We start from the raw sequence: 21,435 nt of genomic DNA, 5'->3' as shown, positions 1-21,435 counted from the left end.
ACGGAGCCTTGACATCATGACCTGAGCCGAAGTTGGACGTCTAACCAACTGAGCCACCCAGGTGCCCCTCATTAAGCGCAGTGTTTTTAAGGTTCAACCATGTTGTAGCCTGTATTAGTGCTTCACTCCTTTTTAAGGCTGTAAATATTCCATTGCATGGATATACAACATTCTTTTTTTTGTAAGTTTATTTTTATTTTATTTTGAGAGAGAGAGAGTGTGTGCAGGAGGGGCAGAGAGAGAGGGAGAGAGAGAGAATCCCAAGCATGCTCTGCATTGTCAGCACAGAGCCCAATGCAGGGCTCGAACTCATGAACTGTGAGATCATGACCTGAGATGAAACCAAGAATCAGATGCTTAACCACCTGAGCCACCCAGGCACCCCTGGATTTACCACATTGTGTTTACCCATTCATCTATTGGTGGACATTTGGTAGTGTGAATAATGCTGCTCTGAACATGTGTGCACATGTACTTGTTTGAATCCTTGTTTTCAATTCCTAGGAAGGGGATTTCTGGACCACATGGCAAGTCTACGGTTAACTCTTTAAGGAAGTTCGCGGGTACCTTTTCCGTGGGTACAAAGGCACTTTGTGGGCACAATGGCTTTGCCCATGAGACTTGCACAGTCTTCGGGGCTTCCATCCACCCAGCCCTTGCCAGCTGCCCAGCCTGGGGCTAGGGGCTCCATAGATGTGACTTGCTTCCCCCCTCACAGCCACAGAGAAAAGGGCTCAGAGAGGCACAGTGATCCCTTAGTCACACAGCAGTAAGTAGGGGTCACAGACTTGAACCCAGCGTGCCCGAGTCCCAAATTGGTGTCCTGGACCACTGTGCCATCAGGTGGGATTGTCAGACATGGTTTTTAGACAGCAAGGCTTTCTGCTGTAACACCTACCCTAAGACCAACTTGAAAATCTGGGCCTTTTCTTGCTCCTTCCCTGTCCTGACTGTACCCTCATCCTCACTAGCTCTGGGGGCTGGAGGCCAAAGGAGGGCTCCCTTCAAGCAGGATGTGGCCATGTGACCCCCATCTGTCATCTGTCATCCATCATCTGTCATCTGTCAGCCCTTGGGAGCTGCAGGCAAAAACAGAAAACTAGGGCGATCAATACAGCTGTTCTTTAGTCTGTTTGCTTGTGCTGTACTGGACAGTGCGTGGCTGGGCACCTCCTCCAGACCACCAGCCCCAGGCCCAGAGTGGGGAGCAGCGACCTCTGTGGGACTTCCTTGGCCAAGGTTTCCCAATGAGTGAGTGTGTGGGCCTTCCCTCCCAGGCCCCCCTCAACTTAACTCCACCTGCTTTCTGCAGAATCAATTATTGATGAGGCCCCTACAGCTAGGGAGTCCCAGGGGGGTATCCTGGCTGTCATTTCCAGCTTTCACAGAGACAAGATGAGCTTGTTCCTGAAAGCATGGCCTGTGAGATGATCTAGGCTGTGGCTACCAGTGGTCGGAGGCCCAGAGCACCCTCAGGCCAGGGGGTGCCACCCACCTGTGGGGCACAAGGGAGCCCTGGGGCTGCTTTGTTTCCCAGACCACCCACCATGTGTTCCTGAACAGAGTAGGGAGTAAGCAGAGCGAAGGGCCTGTAGACAGCAGGCTGGGGTGCAGGCTCAGACAGGTGGCTGGCTGGTGGTCCTGCATGCTGGGGAGGTGTCTGGATGTGGGGGTGGAGGCCAGGAAGGATCTGGGCTGCCTGGAAAGAGGCAGAGGCGGTGTGACAGCCACATTTCCCGTCTGCCGATCAACTTCCCTCAGGGGAAGGCCCGACATATGGGAGGTGACATTGGGAGCCACAGCAGATGGCAGAGGAGCCCAGGAGCTGCTGGGAGGGGGTCTCATATCAGGGCAGCGCCTGAAGTCCTGGGCTTCTTGGGCAATGGTGTACCCAGGTCCCCCCCCTCCCAGTCTTCAGGAGCCCTTTCTCCCCTAGAAGAGGAGGGTCCTCCCTAAGCTGCATGCTGCTTCTTCTGAAAGCTCCCCCCACCGCATGCCTTCTCTCGGTCCCTGCCCTGGGCCTCCTTGGTCGCCGTGTCCCCCCTGCAGGCTCTGAACTCCTTGTGAACCTGGTCCTTTCCCAGGTATGTTAATTCTCATCCGTGCGAATGTATGAACGTAAGTGACCCTCTGTCCATGTCTGTGTCCCAGTTACCTAGATCTTAGGTAACCTGAGCTTTCCCTGCTTAGGATGCCCTGGGTCTCTCTGGAGAGTGAGGTTCATTTGGGGGTGGCTCCCATCTCACCCCTCAGATGAAGTGAGAGTTGAATGGATCTTCAGTCTCCCCCCACCCACTCTAGTGGCCCAAAGCAGGGCTAGGGCAAGAAAGAGGCCAGCAGATGCCCAGGACACAAGATTAGGGAGGTTGGGAGCAAGTGCCCCACTCTGAATCACTGGGGAGGCTTTGTCACGTCACATGGCTGCAGGGCTGGGGGAAGGCTGACCCAAACTGTGGAGACTCAGGGAGCAGGGGGTGACAGAGGAAGGGATTGGTTAGCTCATTTCCTGGCTCTGCTGGGGACCCTGAGGAGGGCTGGGTGCAGCTGAGGACATGCGAATAAACCCCTTTTAGGGGTCACAACCCTGGGCAACAGGGCACTGGGACCACCTGACTGGGGGACCCATGTAAGGGACACAGCATCCCAAAGCTGAGGCTGCTTGGCAGGGAAACGGGGCTGAGGGACAAGCCATTTCTGAACCACTTGTGTATGGTCCTGTTTCTGCCCCAGAAATTACAGCCAAGTCTTGAGGTGTTTGAAGAGAATGTCTTTGTCAGCTTGTCAAGTGATTCTGACAGAGGAGACTCTGAATCAACTGGTGGGAAACAACCGAGCACACAGTGGACAGCACGGGGAAAGTTTAATAAAGGGCCACTTACAGAGAGTGGGCACACACAACATACTGTGGTTGGTTCTACCTCAGGAGCTAGCAACAGGACACCATTATTGTCGCCGCCCCCCCAACCCTGGGGCCTGAAGGGGTGAGGGGAGGGAGCCATTGGAGAGCGCCAGCCCACTGTGACCGGGCTCCTCCGTCCCGTGACACTTTCTGTTGTGTGCCACAGCCCTGGTCCTAAAGTGACCTGCCTGCCCCCCAAGATTGTGTCTAGTGGACCAAGCTGGGGATCCATGCCACAGAAGGGCCAGCAAGTCCTCTTTGGGAATCCTGAGTGTGCGAAGCTACATCTATAAGATGGTCACTGAAGCACCTTCGGTAAAAGCTAAAACATGGACACAAACCAAATGTCTCCCTCAGGGGGCAGGGCACTTGGGACTCTGGTCCATCACGGGAAGGAAAACGGCAGCTGCTAAAGAACAAGTAGGTTCGGTGTGTGGAGAGGGCTCCTGCAGGTTGACAAGAATGCAGGCTGCCAGGCAGCATGTGTGGTGGAAGCTCATTCTGGTTAAACAAACAAGCCCACAACCACGGTTGTGCTGCCCAGGAATAGTCTGGGAGGATTCCCACAGCCATTAACAATGCTTACTTCCAGGGACAGAAGGGGGACTTTCAGTCTATATACAAAGCTTTGTAGTGTCTTGTTTTGGCTTATCACAAGTGTGTACATAATTCCTTTGTGTGATTTATATAAAGAAGTATTTTATAGCTATAAAAAAAAGACAGCTAAAATGTGAAGGGAGAATGAACAAAGATGCCAGGTTCTTCCCCAACCAGCATTTGGCAGTTGCTATCAGCCGATGAACGCCACTGGGCACTTGCAGTGTGCCAGGCACTGTATGGGGTACTATTCGGGGCACTGACCAGAACAGCTGTTTGCAAAATGCTCACCTGAGAAGCAGGTGGGAAGTGCCCAGATGTGCCCACCTGCTTGTGGCATGGGGTGGGCAGGGATGAGCAGGCACCCACCCAGGGCCGTGGAGTGTGGGGTGGGTGGGGGTAGTCAATAGCTCCCACAGAAGAGTAAGATGAGGGTATAGAGAGAGCGGGCACTCTGGGAAGGAGCTGGGGAAGGGGTGCCTGGGTTGTTCCTTCTGGTTCTGGATGTGCAGGACAGGGTGGTGTAGGTGAGGAGCTTGCTAGACTCTGGAGGGCCTCTGATATCCTCGAAAGATACGTGGATGCCACCACAAAGGTCCTGAGAGGCACACACCCAGCATTTTCTTGTTTTCCAGGCCCTTCCTGTATAGGCCGGAGGGAGAGAGGGATGGCAGGGCAACCGTGGACACCAGCTCAGCAGTGTCTGGGTGACCATTGCTGGTAACAGCAGGGCAGTGCCATGCACATTGGATGTAGTAGGAATTTACCTCAGGGGCAGCTGGGAAGCCTTCTTCCCATAGCACAGCTAGGGAAACTCATTGTCCAGGTGGGCCAGAGGGGCACGAATAGCCTATTCTGCACATTCTCACCCACTGACCAATAGGACAGGATCCCAGGGATCAAAGGCGAGCCAAAGATGACCCCTTGGCCAAAAGGGGCCTGAGAGACCATCTTGTCCATCCTCCTCCAGAGGGGCAAGGCTGCTGAGGGATCCCATAAGTCTGTGGCAGAGGGACAGTGGACGATGAAGCCTGGGGCTCCGAGGCCCAGAACTTCAAGTCCTGTTGAGAACAGAAAAGTCCCAAGCAGGGATGACAGGTGGATTTTCCCTCATATGCTGACTTTCACAAGTCCTGCTTGCCTGGACCACTTAGATGAGAAGGATTCTGAGGCCAACCCAGGAAAGCTGGGAGAGTGCCTACATGGGCAGCTGATGTGTGCCGAGGGTAAGAGATAGTGGGGCACAAGTGTCTCATATCTGTAGTTCTGAGGCCTCTCAAGGCCAGGTGAATCTATAGGAGGGACTGGCCTTCCAGATGATCACCACAGTATACCCACAGCTGGGCAGTGAGAGGCTCCTGGGCAGCCAGAGCAGGTCTTTCCTGGCTCCTGACCTGCTAACGACAAGTGGCTGAGCTCTGGGGCTCAGCATGGTGCGTGGGCAGACACGGATGGCTTCCTATCACCCCTCCACGGTCATGGAAGGCACTGTCCATGCATGTGCAGGGAGTAGAGGCTTCGGATGCAGGCCCCAGCTAACAGCAACCCAGGCTGGAGGATGTCTTGCTCTCCTGGGTCTCGGGTAGACTCCCCTCCATTCCTGTAAGGTTGGAAAAAGTCACATGGCCTCAACTAAGCACCTGTAGCTGACACTGGGCAGCCTCCCTCCCCTGCCACTGGTACCCTCTGGTGACTCCACTGGTCCCAGCTGAGCTTGACCTCCTGGGCCTCTCAATCAAGGCCCTGATTACCTGGCACAGGCTGAGAGGCCTAGGATGTATTCTAGGTGGCGGAACAGCACGGGCAGAGACACAGACTAGAAGAGCCAAAGCCCGGACACATCCATGCAGCCAGGGATGCCCAGCCTGGCTCATGAGGAAGCTGCTAGAAGGGCAAGGAGAGCCAGGGAGGGAGTCTGAGCTGGCAGGCAGGATCAGGGAGGCTGTGGGCCTGAGGTCCGAGTAATGGCAAAAAGGATAGCCCAGAGAGGGCAGCACAGGGGGACGAGTTAAGGGAATGGGCTCTTGGGACAGGGGGATGGTGGACATAGATTTTAGGCTGCAAGCCTGCTCCCCAGTCCCCACCCTGCTGTCTGTACGCACGGATGAGGTCTCCGTCGCCGACCTGGAGCTGGGCACTGCTCCTCCTCTCCAAGTCCTGCAGAACCGACTGCTCGAATGCCAGGGCAGCTACGCGGCTGAAGAACGCCTTCACGTTCTCCCCTGTGGGCCCAAGAGACAGCCCTGACCCTGTCGCCTCTCCCCTCACCCACAGACGAATTTGTGAGCCAACAGGTGCGGGAGCCAGGGTGGCCCGCCTGTGGGGCTTCCTGAGGCGGCACAGTGCAAGGGATGGGGCGGGCTGGCCCGGCCTCCCACCTCAGGGGGCTCTGGGGCCCCCTGCCCTGGCAGCTCCCTCAAATCTGAGGCTTGGTTTCCCAGCATCTACTCTTCCAATTATTCGCCACTGAACATCTCCTGTGGGCCAGGCACTGGGATGTGTGGAGATCAGAGGGTGTCTGCTCTCTTGTCACTTTTGAGCACCTGTCCAGTGAGCAGTTGTGAAGATTAACGTTCTGTCAACTTCCACACGGAGGCTTTGTGCATCCTCCTCCAGGTGGAGGAGGCCACCCACCTGGGCACAGGGCTAGATTCCAACTCCTGACATGCACATGACCCTTGTGCAGCTAACAACCTATACAACTGCTCAGGGCAATCCTGCTTGGCCCAAAGGAGAATTCTCAACGAATGTGCTGTTACTCTAAGAGCGTGGGTTCTCATAGGCACGGTGGATGTTGTCAGGAAGGGGCAGAGGGAACTGGGCATGGCCATTGCCACACTCTTATCTGTGTCAGGCTGGAAGTTGTGCTTCCACCCGTGGTGCCTATCGCACCATTACCTCACCAAGTCCCTGGCCAGATGTTTACCGCAGCCCCTCACCCAGGGCAAGGACTACAAGGCATAATGCCTGAGTCCCCAGAGCCACTGGGGCCTTCTATGAGCCATGCAATAACTGCATGTTATTTCATTTCATCCCTGGCAACAACCTGTGTTTTTAAAGTGTGTCCTTTGCTTCTCTGCATTTTCTAACTTTTCCACCATGAATACACATGGCTTTTATAATTTAAGACAACATGTTTTTACAGTAAAAACAAGATGAGATAGAAAGCATCACCCATTTCTCAGATGAGGACACTGAGGCTGAGAGATGTTAGACATCTTGCCAGGGCTGAAGTAAACAGTGGCTCATGGGTGAAGGTGGCACAGGGACCGAGGGCTCACTGTGGCTGGGGCCCAGTGTGGCTGGAGGACAGATGGGTGGGATGTGGATGAGGGCCAGGGGGCCATGAGCAATTTTGCAGTGTCTTTCACAATGACACCCGGGGAAGGGGTGGGAGCCCCCAGTTACTGGACCCTTCTATGTGCCAGGAGGTACCTCTTACCCAGCTACCTCAGGTGGGGGGTGGGCAGAATGGTACAGTGGTTACAGGTGAGGGCTATATTCCAATCCCAGCCCTGCTACTTCCTCCCTATGACCCTGGACATGACCCACAGAGATAAAATGGATCTGACTCAAGGAGGGAGGGGGTTGCATTACAGAACACAAGCATAGGGCCAGGTGTCGCTATTCCTGTTGCCCATGGGGGAGGGCTCCTAGTCTGCCTTTAGGGATGGGAGACTCCTCTCAAGCAATGGAAGGCCCTGCATCGTCACCAGCACAGCTGGCTGTGACTCAAGCATTCCATAGAGACACAGAAGGAAGCTCTGCACGCACTGTGGCAACTCACCTGTCTTAGCTGACACCGACCAGTACTCCGCCCGCATCTCGCTGGCCAGGCGCACAGCCTCCACTTCTGCCTGCTCACATGCAGCCCCTGACTGGGAGAAGCAGCCCTCCTGACCCAGCTTTCCAGGCCCTCCCTGTGGGGAGGCACTTCCTACTGGGCCTCCTCCCTCCCCATGTCACCCTGGGATGGGCAGCCTCAGTGCACGGGTGGGGGTACACATTCCAGGGGTGAGACCCCAGTGATCCCTCAGACAAGACAAAACAGGAACAGGGAACTCAGGTGCCCCTAACTTTCAGCTCCTGGCCTCCAAATCCCCATCTAGGCATGTCAGCACCACCCTCCATTCTCCAAGCTTAGGCTGAAAGTGGATGCATTTTCCCGGGCGCCATCCTAAGCCTCTAGCTCTGGCGTGCTCACCAGAAGGTCCTTCTTGGTTCCCACGAGGAACACGAAGCAGGAGCCCGGCTCGTTCTCCCTTAGCGCATCCTCCAGCCACTGCCTGGAATGCACAGAAGGAAGACAGGCTGAGGAGGGCATCCGTCTCCCTAGAGACGTCTGAAGAAGACCAGGGAATGGAGGGTGCAGACCTGGGTCCACCCCAGAGCTGGGAGCATTGAGCCTCCAGTTGCAGGGAGGGCACCTAGACCCAGCTGGCTGAGTGGGGCGCTGGTCCTGCCACCAGCTGGACTGAAGGTGGGTGGGGATGCAAAAGCACTTGTCAGGAGAGGTGAAGACCCTGCCCTGGCAGCGCCCTCACCCTGTGTCAGCTTGGGTGAGTGCTGTCCTTTCATCAACTTAAACAATCACCCCAGCCTCCCTCACGGGGTTTGGGAGAAGCTGGATATGAATGCCCCAAGCCCAAGTGAGGTGAAAGGACTTTGGTCAATTCCCAATTCCCAGCAGAAGCAGATGGCCTCCCAGAATTGGTCATGTTACCAGGTCTCCTGACTGATCTCTACCCAAGACAGCAAATACCATCCCTTCAGACAGGACTGGATATACATCATTTGTAGGACCCAGGGCAAAGTGAAAATGTGAGGCCCCTCCTCCAGCAATTATTAAAGCTTTCAAGATGGTGACAGCAGAGCATTAAAGCAAATGCAGGCTCAGGGCGCCTGGTGGGGCTCAGTCAATTAAACGTCCGACTTCAGCTCAGGTCATGCTTTCATGGTTTGTGAGTTCGAGCCCGCATCAGGCTCCCTGCTGTCAGTGCAGAGCCCCCTCCAGAAACTCTGTCTCCCTCTCTCTCTGCCCTTCCTCCATGCACACAAAATAAATAAGCATTAAAAAAAAAAAAAAGAAAAGCAAAGGCAGGACCTTGTGAGTGCTGGCCCCAGTATGACTGGGCTGCCCGTGTATCCTGAACTGGCCCTGCCTTCAGCAGATGGATGCAAATTTTAAAGGATAATTTGGCAAATTGGACAGTAAGTGGCCTGTGGGCAGTCAGTTCTGACAAGTGAGCCTGGTCATGTGCACCCACCAATGGGGGCCCAGCTCGTGGGTGTTCCCAAACCCAAGAGGACCACAGGGGCCACAGAGTCCCAGACTTGCCTGGTGTGCTCCAGAGTCTGCACATCAGTGAGGTCAAAGGCTGTGATGATCACTGTACACACAGGGAGAAGCCAAGAGCAGGTCAACAACAGGTGAGGCCAACATGGTGTGACCAGGAAGGGCTCCCCTCATGCAGCTCCCTGCTCCCCAGGAGAAACCCAGAGAGGAGCCTGGCTCCCACACAACTGCCAGAGTGGTCCCCCAGGCAGTCGGCTCTGGTCCCCACTATGGGGGCTGGGGAAGAGATACTCCCTAGCGGCCCCTTGGGACCTACCTACCCACCACCCTTTCCAACCCATAACCAGAGGTCCAGCCCCAGGGGTTATCCAGGGAGGCAAGATGAGCTCATGGGCTCCTGTGTTCAAACTTCTCTTCTGCCACTTACAGCTGAGGGAGCTCAGATGAGGGTTTTAACAGCTGAGAGCCTCAGTGTTTCCCCATCTGTGAAGTGGTGAGAATGATAGCTCAGGCTATCAGGGTTGCCGTGAGGATTAAACAAGAACAGCTATTTTACAAGCTCTTGATCTAGGGCCTGATGCAGGGATTTTGACCAATGGCAGCTATGGCTATGAGGATAATTAGCAACAACCAGCTTTAGGAAAACAATTTCTGAGGAGCAAGGCAGACAGAAAATTGGGAGATGCAGCTGCTGCCCCCTAGGTGCCTCTCCTCAATGGCTCCGCCCTGGACCCGTTTTGTCCAGGGTGTCCAGGAGCCCGTTGGGAGTCCTGAGGGAATCCCCATGTGGAGGACATTCCAGAGTGGCCCTGGGGAAGTGAGCGGGGCTGGGCAGAACCTTCCTCTGCACCTTGGCTGAAGGTTGTAGGAGTCCGCCTGAGGCAGAAAAGAATGGAAATGAAGGAGGATACTGAGGACCTTGATGGTGGTGGGCCAGGGTGCAGTTCCCAGGGGTGTCCCGGTGCCTCACACCTCATCCTCAGGGTGTGTCATGCCCCTGAGAAGATGTGCCAGTGCAGGAACTCCAACCCACAGCCAAAGTGCTCATGGTTTGTTTCCTGTTTCTGCTTTTCTCAAATCTCAAATGGAAACTTGTAATTTCTTTACACCAGTACTGAGTAGACATAATTGTGCCTCAAAACTTGAGCCTGGTTCTGGAGCCTGTGAGCGGTTCTCATGTCTCCCATTGAAACCCCTTCTTCCTGGGAAGCTGGGGTTGGAGTGGGGAGCTTATGCTGCTGCCTACTGCCTGGGAGGCCTGCCCAGTGCCCGGGCCACCCCCACTGCCCCCCATCCGCAGGTGCAGTCCTCCTGTGGCCCTGCCACTCCTCCCCTCCAGCCTAGCCTCCCTGCACCTCCTCTAGGAGTCGACTATGCTCTTTTCTTTTTAGGGGGTTTCTAGACATGCATCTCCCTCTCTGAGCATCCTTCTGAGCTGAAACTGGCTGAGACTCACAGGGAGCAGCCACCAGCACAGGGTCCCTGAAGGATGTGACTGAGGAGGCCAACCACAGGCCGGTGTGGCTGGAAGGCAGTTTCTTCATCCCAGAGGACTGGCCAGGAATTTTCTCAGTGGTTCTCGGAGGACAGATTTGGTGTCTGCGTGGAGGACCTGGACTTCTTGTTATAAGTCCAGTGGGAGCCTCCTGCTGTACGTGGTTGAGGGCCCCACCATTGCCATCACCCAGATGCTCACCCTGGGCACCCCGGTAGTAGGCAGATGCAATGCACTTGAACTTCTCCTGCCCTGCTGTGTCCCAGCTGTGTGGTGGCAGAGACAGAAAGGGAAACAGAGAGGTGGCAGATTAAGCAATTGCAGTGGTCTGAGCCAGCAGGCTAGTGGGGCTGTGGGTGGGCAAGCCTGAGGGCCCGTCCCAGCTACCAGCCAGTAGTCCCCGCCCACCAATTCCTCATGATCTCTTCCTAAGGTGCCCCATGGGGGAGTTTCCTGGCTGGATTCACCATGCCAGTGGAGGAGGGGCATGGCCCAAGTAGTTCTACTGCCTGGATAAGTGGAGGTGTAGCTTAGTCCCTTTGGACGATGCCATTAAAAAAGAGAGTATGTTCCCTGATATGCTTGCTCTGAAGATGTGGAAATCCACCTGCAGGGGAGGCCCTGTGAATGGGAATGGGGCTCCAGGCTAGGCTGCCAGCTATGGATCTGCCCTTGCTCATGTGTGGCTGGGCCATGGCTTCAACATTCTGTACTGCAGCAGAGGGTATGCTCTGGGTTGGGGGGGTGGGAGTATATAACAGGGACATGGTTTGCATCTCCTGGGTGACTCTGAGCTCTGGCTCTCTGGAGGGGCACAGCCCTGACTTTATGGAAAAGAATGCAACAATCGATTAATGATGTCTGCCATGAGCACACTACAGGAGAGGGGGACACCCATGCTGAGATCTACTTGCTCTGGTTTAGAACCAGGCAGGTAATCAATATGCAGGCCTAAACCTGAAAATCCATTCCCTTTTAAAAATAATAGATTGGGGTGAGCCACTGGGTGGCTCAGTCGGTTGAGCATCCAACTTCGGCTCGGGTCATGATCTCACAGTTCATGGGTTCAAGCCCTGCACTAGGCTCTGTGCTGACAGCTCAGAGCCTGAAGCCTGCTTCGGATTCTGTGTGTGTGTGTCCCTGTCTGCCCCTCTCCTGCTCATGCTCTGTCTCATTCTGTCTCTCAAAAATAAATAAATGTTAAATAAATAAATAAATAAATAGATCAGAATTTAACTCTTCAGCAAATGGAAAAGTAGACAAGCCATGAATAAGACCTCAAAAGTCTGAAATGTTTTCATGTGATTCAGCATGACGCAGAACATTTTGACTCTATTCTTTCATTAATTCATTCATATTGTCTTTCATTTCTGAAGATGACTCTGGATGGGAAGCTGGAGGGTGGCCTGGAGGTGGGGCCAGATGATAGCTGCAGTGGCTTCAATGTAGGACAATAAGAAGCCAAGCCAGGACAGTATCTGTTCTAGTTAGATGTGGCCAGTGGCCACAACGGGGAGCCCAGCACAGGCCATTCTCTGCACGGCTCCACCTAGGCTGCCCCATCAGCTCTGTGCTCCTCAGCTCTCCTGGCTCCAGAGCCCCTTGATCCCACAGCCCTGCATTTTCACAGCCTCTTCTGCTCTGGTCTGGCCCTGTACTCTCCCTTGTGCAAGATTCAGCAGTGCCACCTGTATCACTAGGACTGCACTGGGGCTGTCCTCAGGGAAGCAGACATTATCATGACAGAGTTAGGAGCTGAGGTCTATGAGAGGGTGACCTCTATCTTGATGACCATAGATTCCCCGGCTAAGCCCAAGCAGGACATAGAGGATGGAGAAATGAAACCAGAGGAGCAGGGGTGAACCCCAGGGAGAGAGAAAAGAGAAGGGGACCAGGACAGAGGCAGTAGGCAAGAGGAGGTATAGGAGCAGCTGGGCAGAGAGCATAGAATATGCCATGCAGGGCAGCCTGGAAGGGGGGAGGAAGCCACACATGAGAGGGTAGGGCTGGTGACACAGAGAGGCCTGCAGTATCCTCCAGGTGCCAGAGGAGAAGGAAGGTAAGGTCCAGAGCTCTAGTGGGAAGTGTGAGGCTGGGGAAAAGACTCTGGGCTGTTCTGAGGAGAACTGGAGGGAGAGGCTGAAGCCAGTGGGTCACTGGGAGCAGAGACAGGGGGCTGGCAGGGAAGCAGACAGACAGAGGGAGATGGAGCAGAGCAAGGGCAGAGGGTGGGGGTGGGGGTGGTACATCAGGCCTGAGGAAGGCACATGGACTAGGTGCCTTTTGGCTCCATTTTCCAGATGAGAACAGATGCTCACAGGCCTGAGGTGACTGGGATCACCAGGGGCCAGGCAGACCTGGACCCGGAGCCAGAACCTGAGGGGTGGGCATTAAGAGAGAATGAGGGTGAGTAGGCTCATTGGTCTGTGAGGCCTTTCCCAGGTCTGATGACCAATGTGAGACACCCATGGGGACTGAGGGAGTATACAGGGCCTCGGGGAACTGGAGAAGTCCAGTTTCACATAACTGTTCCTGTTTGTCCAGACAGGTCCTCACTGGGCACCACAGGGCACAGTCAACAAGGAGCTTACCAAGGCTTTCCCCAAGGGTCTCCTCCGCAAAGCCCACCCATGAGCCACACAGGAAATGCTGTGACATGATGGCGACTTACATTTGGAGGCTATAGGGAATCCCAGCAATCTCAAAGCGCTCGATTTCAAAGTCTACCCCGATGGTGGCCTTGTAGTCACGGTCAAAAACATTCTTGCAAAACCTGCGGGAGTTGAGGGAGTCATCAGAGAGGCTGTGTGTGGAAGCTTTGCTCACGACAGCCAAAGTCTGCAGGCAACGAAAAATTCACCCTGTAGGGAATATAAGGAGATGATGGTCCACAGGGATAGACCCTAGATGGATGGAGCTGCCAACAAGAGCTTTGTGGGGGTGGAGCAGCAGCTTGGAAGGCAAACACTGCAGGTCAGGGCCAATGAGGTATGAGCCCGTGGTCCCAGGGTATGGTGTCATGAATGCCAGGCTCCTGGGATGCTGCGCCCTCCTCCTCCTGACCTGCCACTCCCTGGTTCCCTGTACCCCCTCTGGAGACATGGTTCCCATCAGCCAAGCAGTTTTGACTACGACAAAGTTATATGGGCCTCCCAGGCAAAAGTGTGACAACCGGTGCTGGGAGGTGTGGCGGCAGGCATACCTGTGGATGAGGCTGGTCTTGCCCACGTAGAGATCGCCAACGACAACCACCTTGGAGAGTCTGAGCCTGTGAGGGATATGGGTGTGTTGCTCTCAAGCTTGGCCACAGAGCATCTTCACACATATGGGCCCTTCCTTCCCTGAGCTCCCCACTCATGAACCACCCCTCAATCCTTGACAGGGGACAGGCCACCTGCTGAGACACTCTGGGATGTCTAGCCCCATCCCTGGTATTCAAAGGGGAGGGCAGGAGGGCCTGCATTTGTTCTGGGGACTCTGCCGTTTCTGGGGCCATACCCTTGTGCCACTGGGCGAGGCTCTGTCATGAGGATAAGAATTGGGCATGATGAGAGGCTGAGTCTTGGGCTGACGGTGTGGAGGGAGGAGTCCTAGGTGGTGTGATTTACAAGCTGGGGGTGCAGTAAGGAACCGGGAGCCACTGAGGCAGACATAACACCCATGTGCAGGGAATAAAGGCATGGGGGAAGAGAGCCCCTGCATGCTCATACCCACCCCTGGGGCTGCATGGGCTCTTGCTCTTTGCAAGCAGGTGCTCCCTGACCAGGACACCATGGCCACCAACTGCCTTGGAGGTATCTGCAAGGTCCAGGCAGGCCCCAAGAGGTGAGGAGTGGACAGGAGTCAGACCAGGACACGGCACCAGGCTGTGGCTTGAGGCCAACCGGCTCTGAAGTTCTTGGGCTCCCCAGGGACCCTGCTCACTGAGAACAGCCACAGCCTCACCCTGTGCGTGTCCTGCACTCCCTGCGGCAGCATGCCTGGGACTCCTGGTGATACTTTAAGTTTCTGCAGCTCCAGCCACAGGAGCTCAATGGGCAAACATCTGACCAGGCACTCCCTCTGCCGGCAGACTGCGAGAAGGCACTTGTGTCACCTGGTGACCCGGTGCAGCTCCCCTGGTCATGTCCGAGAGTGCAGCGGCTGTGTCTTCTCTGCTCCCAGCTGGCTTCTAGTTCTGGAGCAGGGCGGCCCTGACTCCACTTCCCAGATGAAGGAGTAAAGGTACTGCTGAGGTACTGTGGGGGTACCCACCGTGCCTCAGTTTCTGCACGTCCCAGAGCTGTTGTTAAGGGTCAGAGAGGTCATCTGCGTGAAGCACCTTATAAGGTACCAGTACGTCCTAACTGGTGGCCAATGCTCTCAGCCCATGACCATGGCTGCTTTGGCTATTCTGACCTGAGTGAAGCCTCACCTTGTGCCACCTTGGGAACCTCAGTGCTGGGTGTCCGCTGCCACCTCACTACACCGTGCGACACCTGTGAGCTCAGCGGACTGCCTGAGCAGACTGTGAGCTCCTCAGGAGGAGACGCAGAAGCAGGCCCTGGTCCCTGTGTGTCAAGAAGAGTAACTGCTAACTCCCTGTGCTGGCAGAGCTGGCTGCTGCCAAGGCAGGAACGAGGCGGTGCCAGGCGCTACAGGAATGAGGTGGTACCAGGTGCTGCCGAGGAGGGAACAGGACAGACACGGCCCATGCCCTCACAGGCTAGGTCTCGTGAGGAATCCAGATAGACAAACTCGGAATTCTGTGAGCTAAGTCCTTGGGACCCAGAAGCACACAGGCGGGGCACCCCACCCAGCCCAGGCTGGGGAGCAGGGGTGATGGGAGACTCCCCTGACACTAGACTGTGAGCTGAAAGAGTAGGAAAGACATTCCAGACAGAGCAAGCAGACATACACGGAGAGAGACCTCAGGCTGAAAAGTCATGGTGCAACTTACTGAGAAAAGGGAAAGCTGTTCTCTATGGCAGAGGTGGGTCAAGCAAAGCCAGATCAAAATCCCCATCAGATCCAGGCCTGTACTGGGCTGCACAGGTGTCATCTCTGTGTTTCATTTGTTCATTCATACATTTATCCATGCATTCATTCCTTCTTGCCACCTCCTCACACATCCTGCACCCCCTGGCATGTGGGGTCACTCACCCGACAGTCCCCGTGTTCCTGCTCTGGCAGGTGCTGCTGACCTGCCCGTGAAAGTGCTCCTTGAGCTGCAGGCAGGCGTCAGGGGTGTACCACTGGAGAAAGACAGACAAACAGGTGGGCACTGTACCCTGTGAAGCCACGGCTCCATCACCAAGCAGGGCAGCGAGGTGGTGACTTGTTTCCCAGCATTCTCTCCTGCCCCAGCCTCGAAGCTCCAGCTTCATTAGTTTTCTCTGATCCCTCTGTCACATCTGTCTTCTATCCCATCAGTGGCCCTGAGGCTCCAGGGTCTTGTGAGTCCTGAGGAGCAACAGCAGAGGCCAGGCCAGACCAAAGGACCCGGGTGGTGACTTGGAGAGCTGGGTCTAGCCTGGGGCAGCTGTGCCTTTGCTGTGGGCATTTGGCAGATCTTTGTCCTCTCGGGGCCCTTCAGGGTGAGATGAGGGGTGGGCTATGAGGGCCCTTTTAGCCTCCAAGGTCCTTCCATACTTCTACAGATCTTGGGGTGCCATTTTCTTAAAAATATGCATAGGTGCACATGGAAATGTCCTGGAGGGCTCTTTTCATCTTCCCATTTCTTGGAAGGCAACACTGGGCTATGGTTTAAGAGTAACGATCTCGGGGCCGCCTGGGTGGCGCAGTCGGTTAAGCGTCCGACTTCAGCCAGGTCACGATCTCGCGGTCTGGGAAGTTCGAGCCCCGCGTCGGGCTCTGGCTGATGGCTCGAGCCTGGAGCCTGTTTCCAATTCTGTGTCGCCCTCTCTCTCTGCCCCTCCCCCGTTCTGCTCTGTCTCTCTCTGTCCCAAAAATAAATAAACGTGAAAAAAAAAAATAAAAAAAAAAAAAAAGAGTACCGATCTCTCTTAAACAGGAAGAAGAGGACCTGTTCCACTCGTAGCTGCTGTGTGATCCCAGACAGCTGTCTAATGTCTCTGAACTTTAGATTTCCCCATCTGTTAAGACCTCGAGAGCCTGGAGGCATAGAATGAAATAATGTTGTAAAGCCATCAGGCAGCCCAGCCTGGCACATATTAATGCGCTCAGCAAATGTTCACAGCTATTAAGAGGTCATGACACATGTCGAGTGCACTTTGTTTTATATTGGAAAAGACGATATAAACAAGCTGAAGGTGACTGTTATGTTTTACTCTCAGATTGGCGGAGGCTAAGGATGGAGCATGGTAAGGACACGGGAGAAAGGGCATCGTTGGAAGCTGTTGTGTTCTCTGCTATGATATGGCAGTAGTCCCCTGGGCCGCCCTCTGTGTCCTTCAGAGGGGCACTGCTTGGACCCACAGCTCCCCTATGGCAAGAGTTCCACCTCCTCCCTTAGCCCTAGTATTTCTTCTGCGTTCCCAGGCACTGAGATGGGCTCTTCCCTGGCCCATGTGCCCTCACAGCTCCATGTGGGACAGAGGAAGCAGGGACAGTGGAAGGAGCTTTACAAAAGGGTAAGTCACAACATCTCAGTAGGCCCATTTCCTCATCTGTAAAGTGGGAATACTCATAACAGCAGCTCTTCATACGTCGTTGAAGGATCAAAGGGGTAATGCAGGTGAACAGCCTTAGCCCCGTGGCCCACATTCATGTGGAACAGTGTCAGCTACTTTAGGAGAAAGCTGGCTGCTTTTTCTTGTCGACTTCCATGTTGGCTTCAAAACAGGGGCCAGCCTGGCCAAAGTGGTCATTAGAGGAATCCCACATTTTGGATGCACTGAAGAAATGTAATAAGGAAGACTGGGCAGGAAGCGTGGGCTGATTTTGGATACAGGGAAACTGAGGCACAGAGTAACAGGAGTTACTGACCATGAATTTCTCAGGTGTGAAATGGTGTGGCCCTGGGATACAAGATGAAATGCCACAGATGGGAGTGGGGAGAATATTATCCTCTGTGAAAACATGATGGATGCCCCAGGGTAGGGGGAAGGTTGGAGCTCTGGAGTCAGACCCACATCAAGTCCTGGCTCTGCCACACCCAGCTGTGTGATGCAGGCAGCTCTCCCTACCTCTCTGAACCTTGTTGGTCTTCTCTGTAAATGGGGTCCTCTGTCCCTGAACTGTTTTGTGCCCGTCACACTTCCCTTCCTTTTGCCTCATGAAACATCTGTGTCCATCATCCCTGGTTACCACTGTCAAGCTTTCTAGGGAGCAATTGCCTGGGCTTCTGTTGAGATGGAAAATTCTGGGGGAATTGTCCACAGATCTGAGGCACCACAGCTTTCTCTGTGGGTGTGTAGAGGAAGAAAAGGTGAGAAGATATGGTTGCAGACCCAAATTACCCAAAGTCCTACAGCCATCTCCTTCTCCTTACCAGTCTGGGCACAGAAGTCAAGAAAAGAGGTCACTCTACAGGGAGGATTTTTCCCTCCATGCCTGTCCCAAGTCACATGGAGGCAACCACTGACAGCAGCATCTCATGTGTCCTTCCAGAGGTATTTTTGGCATGTACAAACACATACATTTGTTTTCTCCCCTCTCCTTTTTTTCCACCCATGGAAGTACACTACACACTGTTCCCTTCCTTGCATTTTACTTAATTGACTTAGCCATTACTGCACATCAGCTCCTGAAGGGAAGGAAGCCTCATTCTTCCTCACGTCTGTTAGGAAGTAGCATTTTGCTGTTGAAGCAGCCCACTCTGGAGGACATTTACATTGTGTCTGACCTGTTTTACAAATTGCTTCAATGCCTGGCCTTGAATGGCTGGATCAGAAGGCAGGGGCAGCACAAAGGTGGGAAATACTGTCTCACTGCCCCCTATAGGGGTTGTACTGATTTGCATCCCCTGATGCAATTAATACTGGATTTTAATACACAATGGCAGAGAGCTGTGGGTTTTCAGCAGGAACCAAGCCGAATGGTAAAGAGGACAAACCCCCGGATTTGGTTTCAGGAAACTAGAATACTATTTTCATAACAGTAGTAATAATGAGAAAGGCAGAAATACCCACAACGTGGGTAAGGGAGCTCCCATTTACCAAGAGCCAGGCACCCAGTGTGAGAGGAGTTATCCTTATGTATCAGCAGCTGAGAGGTTGAGTGACGTGCCTACAGTCACACAGTCAAATGACAGAGTCAGGATTCACACCCAGGACTGTTCTGACCAGCAAAATCTGTGCCTTTAACCTCCATGCCACCCTGTCTCCTGGTGTCACCCTTAACTTGCTGGTCCACTTTGGGAGAGTCAACACCAATCTCCCTGCTTCTCTAACTCTGGTAAGTTCCCAGGGTCTGTTAGTGAGGGACTGACCTCCTAGGCTCCTGAGCTTTGTTTCCAGTGATGAATGCAGGTGTGGATTTGGACATGAAACACACATAAAGGGCTGGCCTAATGACTCTCTACCTTAGGGAAGCTGGTGATGATGCGGTCCCGGCTCACAGGTGGCCCCAAAGGCGTCAGGGAGGACCTCATCCTTCCAGAATGTCCTGTGGACCCAACCAGGGGAGAGTTAGGGAGCTGTGCAAAACCCTGGGGACTCAGCCTCAAGTTTATGTTTAACTTCTCAGCAGCTTTAAACATTGATCCTGGCCTCCTTCTCAGTCAGGGATACCGGCCAGAGGTCATCTCTTTCCATCTGCAGACAGTATGGTTGGGGTGGGGGTGGAGGGGACCAGGCTTTCCTAATCCTGCCTGGGAGTCAGGAAGACCTGGGTCTCCTTCTGCCAGGTATCCAACCAGGAGAGGAGAGGCTGCTCTCTGAACTTATCACTGGGGTGCGAGTGAGGCATTGCACAAACGCTGAGCTGTGCATCATAGCCCAGGTGGAGGAAGTGGAATTGGGGTGGGGAGGGGTGGTCCCTTGCTCCTAGTCTCTAAGGGATTAAGGTTTGGGTGGGGGGGGGGGGGGCGGTGCTTAGGTTTCAGCCCACAGGCGTTTCCCTGTACCCCCTCACCATGCCCAGCGCCTGGCCCCTCAGGCCTATTCAACAGTCCTGCATCTTCTGTCTTCCCCCTTTCCCCACGAGGGTGGCCTTGGCCGAGGCCTTAACCAGGCCTATCGTCCTCCCGGATCTGATCTGACTCTCCTTCAGGACCAACACGGGCCTGGCCCGAGGTGGGCGCTCAGGGAATGAGGCCCCGGGGCTGCAGGCCTCGGCTTTAAGGTTACCTCGGTGAGAGGTGGGCGGGGACGCGGAGCCCTCCCAAATAGGGCCTCCGGGACAAGCCCATACGGGGGCGAACGAGGTTGGGGCAAGGGTATGGCGGACTCACCCACGGAGGTTGCGAAGGCTCCAGAAGCTTGGTGACCTGGTCAGGCTGGGCCCCGGGCAGCGATCACCATGGCAACGAGCACCACCCGAGACCCGCCGGCTTCTGACGAATCCAGGGCGTCGGGGACGGGGTCTGGGCGGGGCTCACAGCGGAAAGAGTCCCACACGCAGATAGCGCAGTCGGTCACCGTAGCAACCGCAGCCTCTTGGGGAACGGCGGAACCCTCCAGGACACCGCACAGGCGCCCGCGATCACCTTGGTAACAAGGGCCGGAACTGGCAGGCAGGCTGTGGGAGGGAGGCAGGGCGGGTTCAGGGGCGGGGCCGAGGCCCTAGGGGTGGGGCTGAGCGTGGAGAGGCTCGCGTACCCGCCTCCGTGGTATAGGTGGTGGCTCAAAGGAACGGATAGAGATTATGTGAAGTATTTAAATATTTATTTTCAGAATATTAAATATGATTTTTTATGGTTATCTAAATTTTTTGTTTTTCTTTATATATTGGTATGAAGGGATCTCCAAGATCCCTTGACTTCTTGTTCTCACAACCCATATCTGACTTATCGGTACATCCAGTAGGTTCTACCCTGAAAATTTGTCCAGTATCCTCTTACTCTCTTCCACTTCCACTAGTATTGCCCATGTCCCAGCCATCATCTTCTCTCCCTGCAGCTGGTCGCCTTGCCTTCACCCTTGCCTCTGACCTATTCCCAGTTCAGCAACCCCAGGGATCCTCCTGTTAAAACAGATCAGATCATGGCAATCTTCCAATGCCTCCTCATCTCTTCAGAGTAATAAAGTCTTTACAATGGTCCAAGAGGCTTCACGTAATTTGCTCTGGCCTTATTTCCTCTCTTTTCTTCTTCTTCTTCTTCTTCTTCTTCTTCTTCTTCTTCTTTAATTTATTTTATTTTAGGCACACCTGGGTGGCTCAGTCAGTTAAGCCACCGACTTCAGTTCAGGTCATGATCTCATGGTTCATGGGTTGGAGCCCCATGTGGGGCTCTGTGCTGACAGCTCAGAGCCTGGAGCCTACTTGGGATTCTGTGCCTCCCTCTCTCTATGCCCCTCACCTGCTCATACTTTGTCTCTCTCTGTCTCTCAAAAATGAATAGATATTAAAAATTTTTTAATAAAATAATTTTTATTAAAATTTTTTTTAATTTTAGAGAGAGAGAGCACATTGGGGAGAGAGGCAGAGGGAGAGAGAGAGAGAATTTTAAGCAGGTGCCACTCGGAGCCCAATGTGAGGCTTGATCCCATGACCCTGGGATCATGACCTGGGCTGAAATCAAGAGTCAGATGCTCAACCAACTGAGTCACCCAGGAGACCCTCCTCTCTTATCTTCTACTGTTTACTCCCCAACCCCCCATCCCACACAGGCTCCACTGGCCTTGTTGCTGTTCCTGCAGTGCACCAGGCACTGGGGTATTTGCACACTGGCTGTTCCCTAGGTCTGGAATGCTCTTTCCCCAGATATTCACATTGCTCCCCTTCTTCAGCTTCTTCAAGTTTGCTCAGATAACACCTCTAGATGAGGCCTCCCCAAAGCAGCCTATTTACAATGGCAGCATTCTCCCAACCCCTTAATTCTGCTCTGTTTCCCCCAAGCACTTACCATTTTCTAACATATTATATAATTTATTGTTTATGTTGATTGCCTATCTCCCTCCACTGGCAGCAGTGAGAGCAGGGGTGTTTGTTTATTTCATCCATGTATTGCATTGGCTAAACAGTGTGCCTGGACAGAGCAGACATTTAGTGAGTGTTAAGTGAGTAAATGAATATTAAATTAAA

At 54.1% G+C, this 21,435-nt stretch overlaps 1 protein-coding gene across 4 annotated transcripts; it reads right to left on the bottom strand.

Annotated features, from left to right (window-relative positions):
• Positions 1–2,843: 2,843 nt before the first annotated feature.
• RAB36 (RAB36, member RAS oncogene family) lies at positions 2,844–19,906 on the bottom strand. Of its 4 annotated transcripts, none has more exons than XM_030336965.2 (11): positions 19,643–19,887; positions 18,773–18,855; positions 15,430–15,521; positions 13,490–13,555; positions 12,959–13,060; positions 10,489–10,553; positions 8,835–8,886; positions 7,701–7,782; positions 7,284–7,374; positions 5,599–5,718; positions 2,844–5,096 (listed from the first exon to the last, which is right to left on the bottom strand). In XM_030336965.2, the coding sequence occupies exons 2-11, from the start codon at positions 18,839–18,841 to the stop codon at positions 5,032–5,034; spliced, it is 804 nt and encodes a 267-aa protein (XP_030192825.1). In that variant the 5' UTR covers positions 18,842–18,855; positions 19,643–19,887; the 3' UTR covers positions 2,844–5,031. The 4 variants fall into 4 exon arrangements, with proteins under 4 accessions (XP_030192825.1, XP_030192821.1, XP_032451308.1 ...); XM_030336961.1 differs by having other exon boundaries at positions 5,621–5,718; XM_032595417.1 differs by lacking the exons at positions 8,835–8,886; positions 10,489–10,553 and having other exon boundaries at positions 19,643–19,906.
• Positions 19,907–21,435: the final 1,529 nt, after the last annotated feature.

Source organism: Lynx canadensis, chromosome D3, assembly GCF_007474595.2.
Source record: "Lynx canadensis isolate LIC74 chromosome D3, mLynCan4.pri.v2, whole genome shotgun sequence".
NCBI classification, from domain to species: Eukaryota; Metazoa; Chordata; class Mammalia; order Carnivora; family Felidae; genus Lynx; species Lynx canadensis.
Note: the sequence above shows the minus strand (reverse complement) of the source record. Positions and strands in the feature narration are given on the sequence as shown.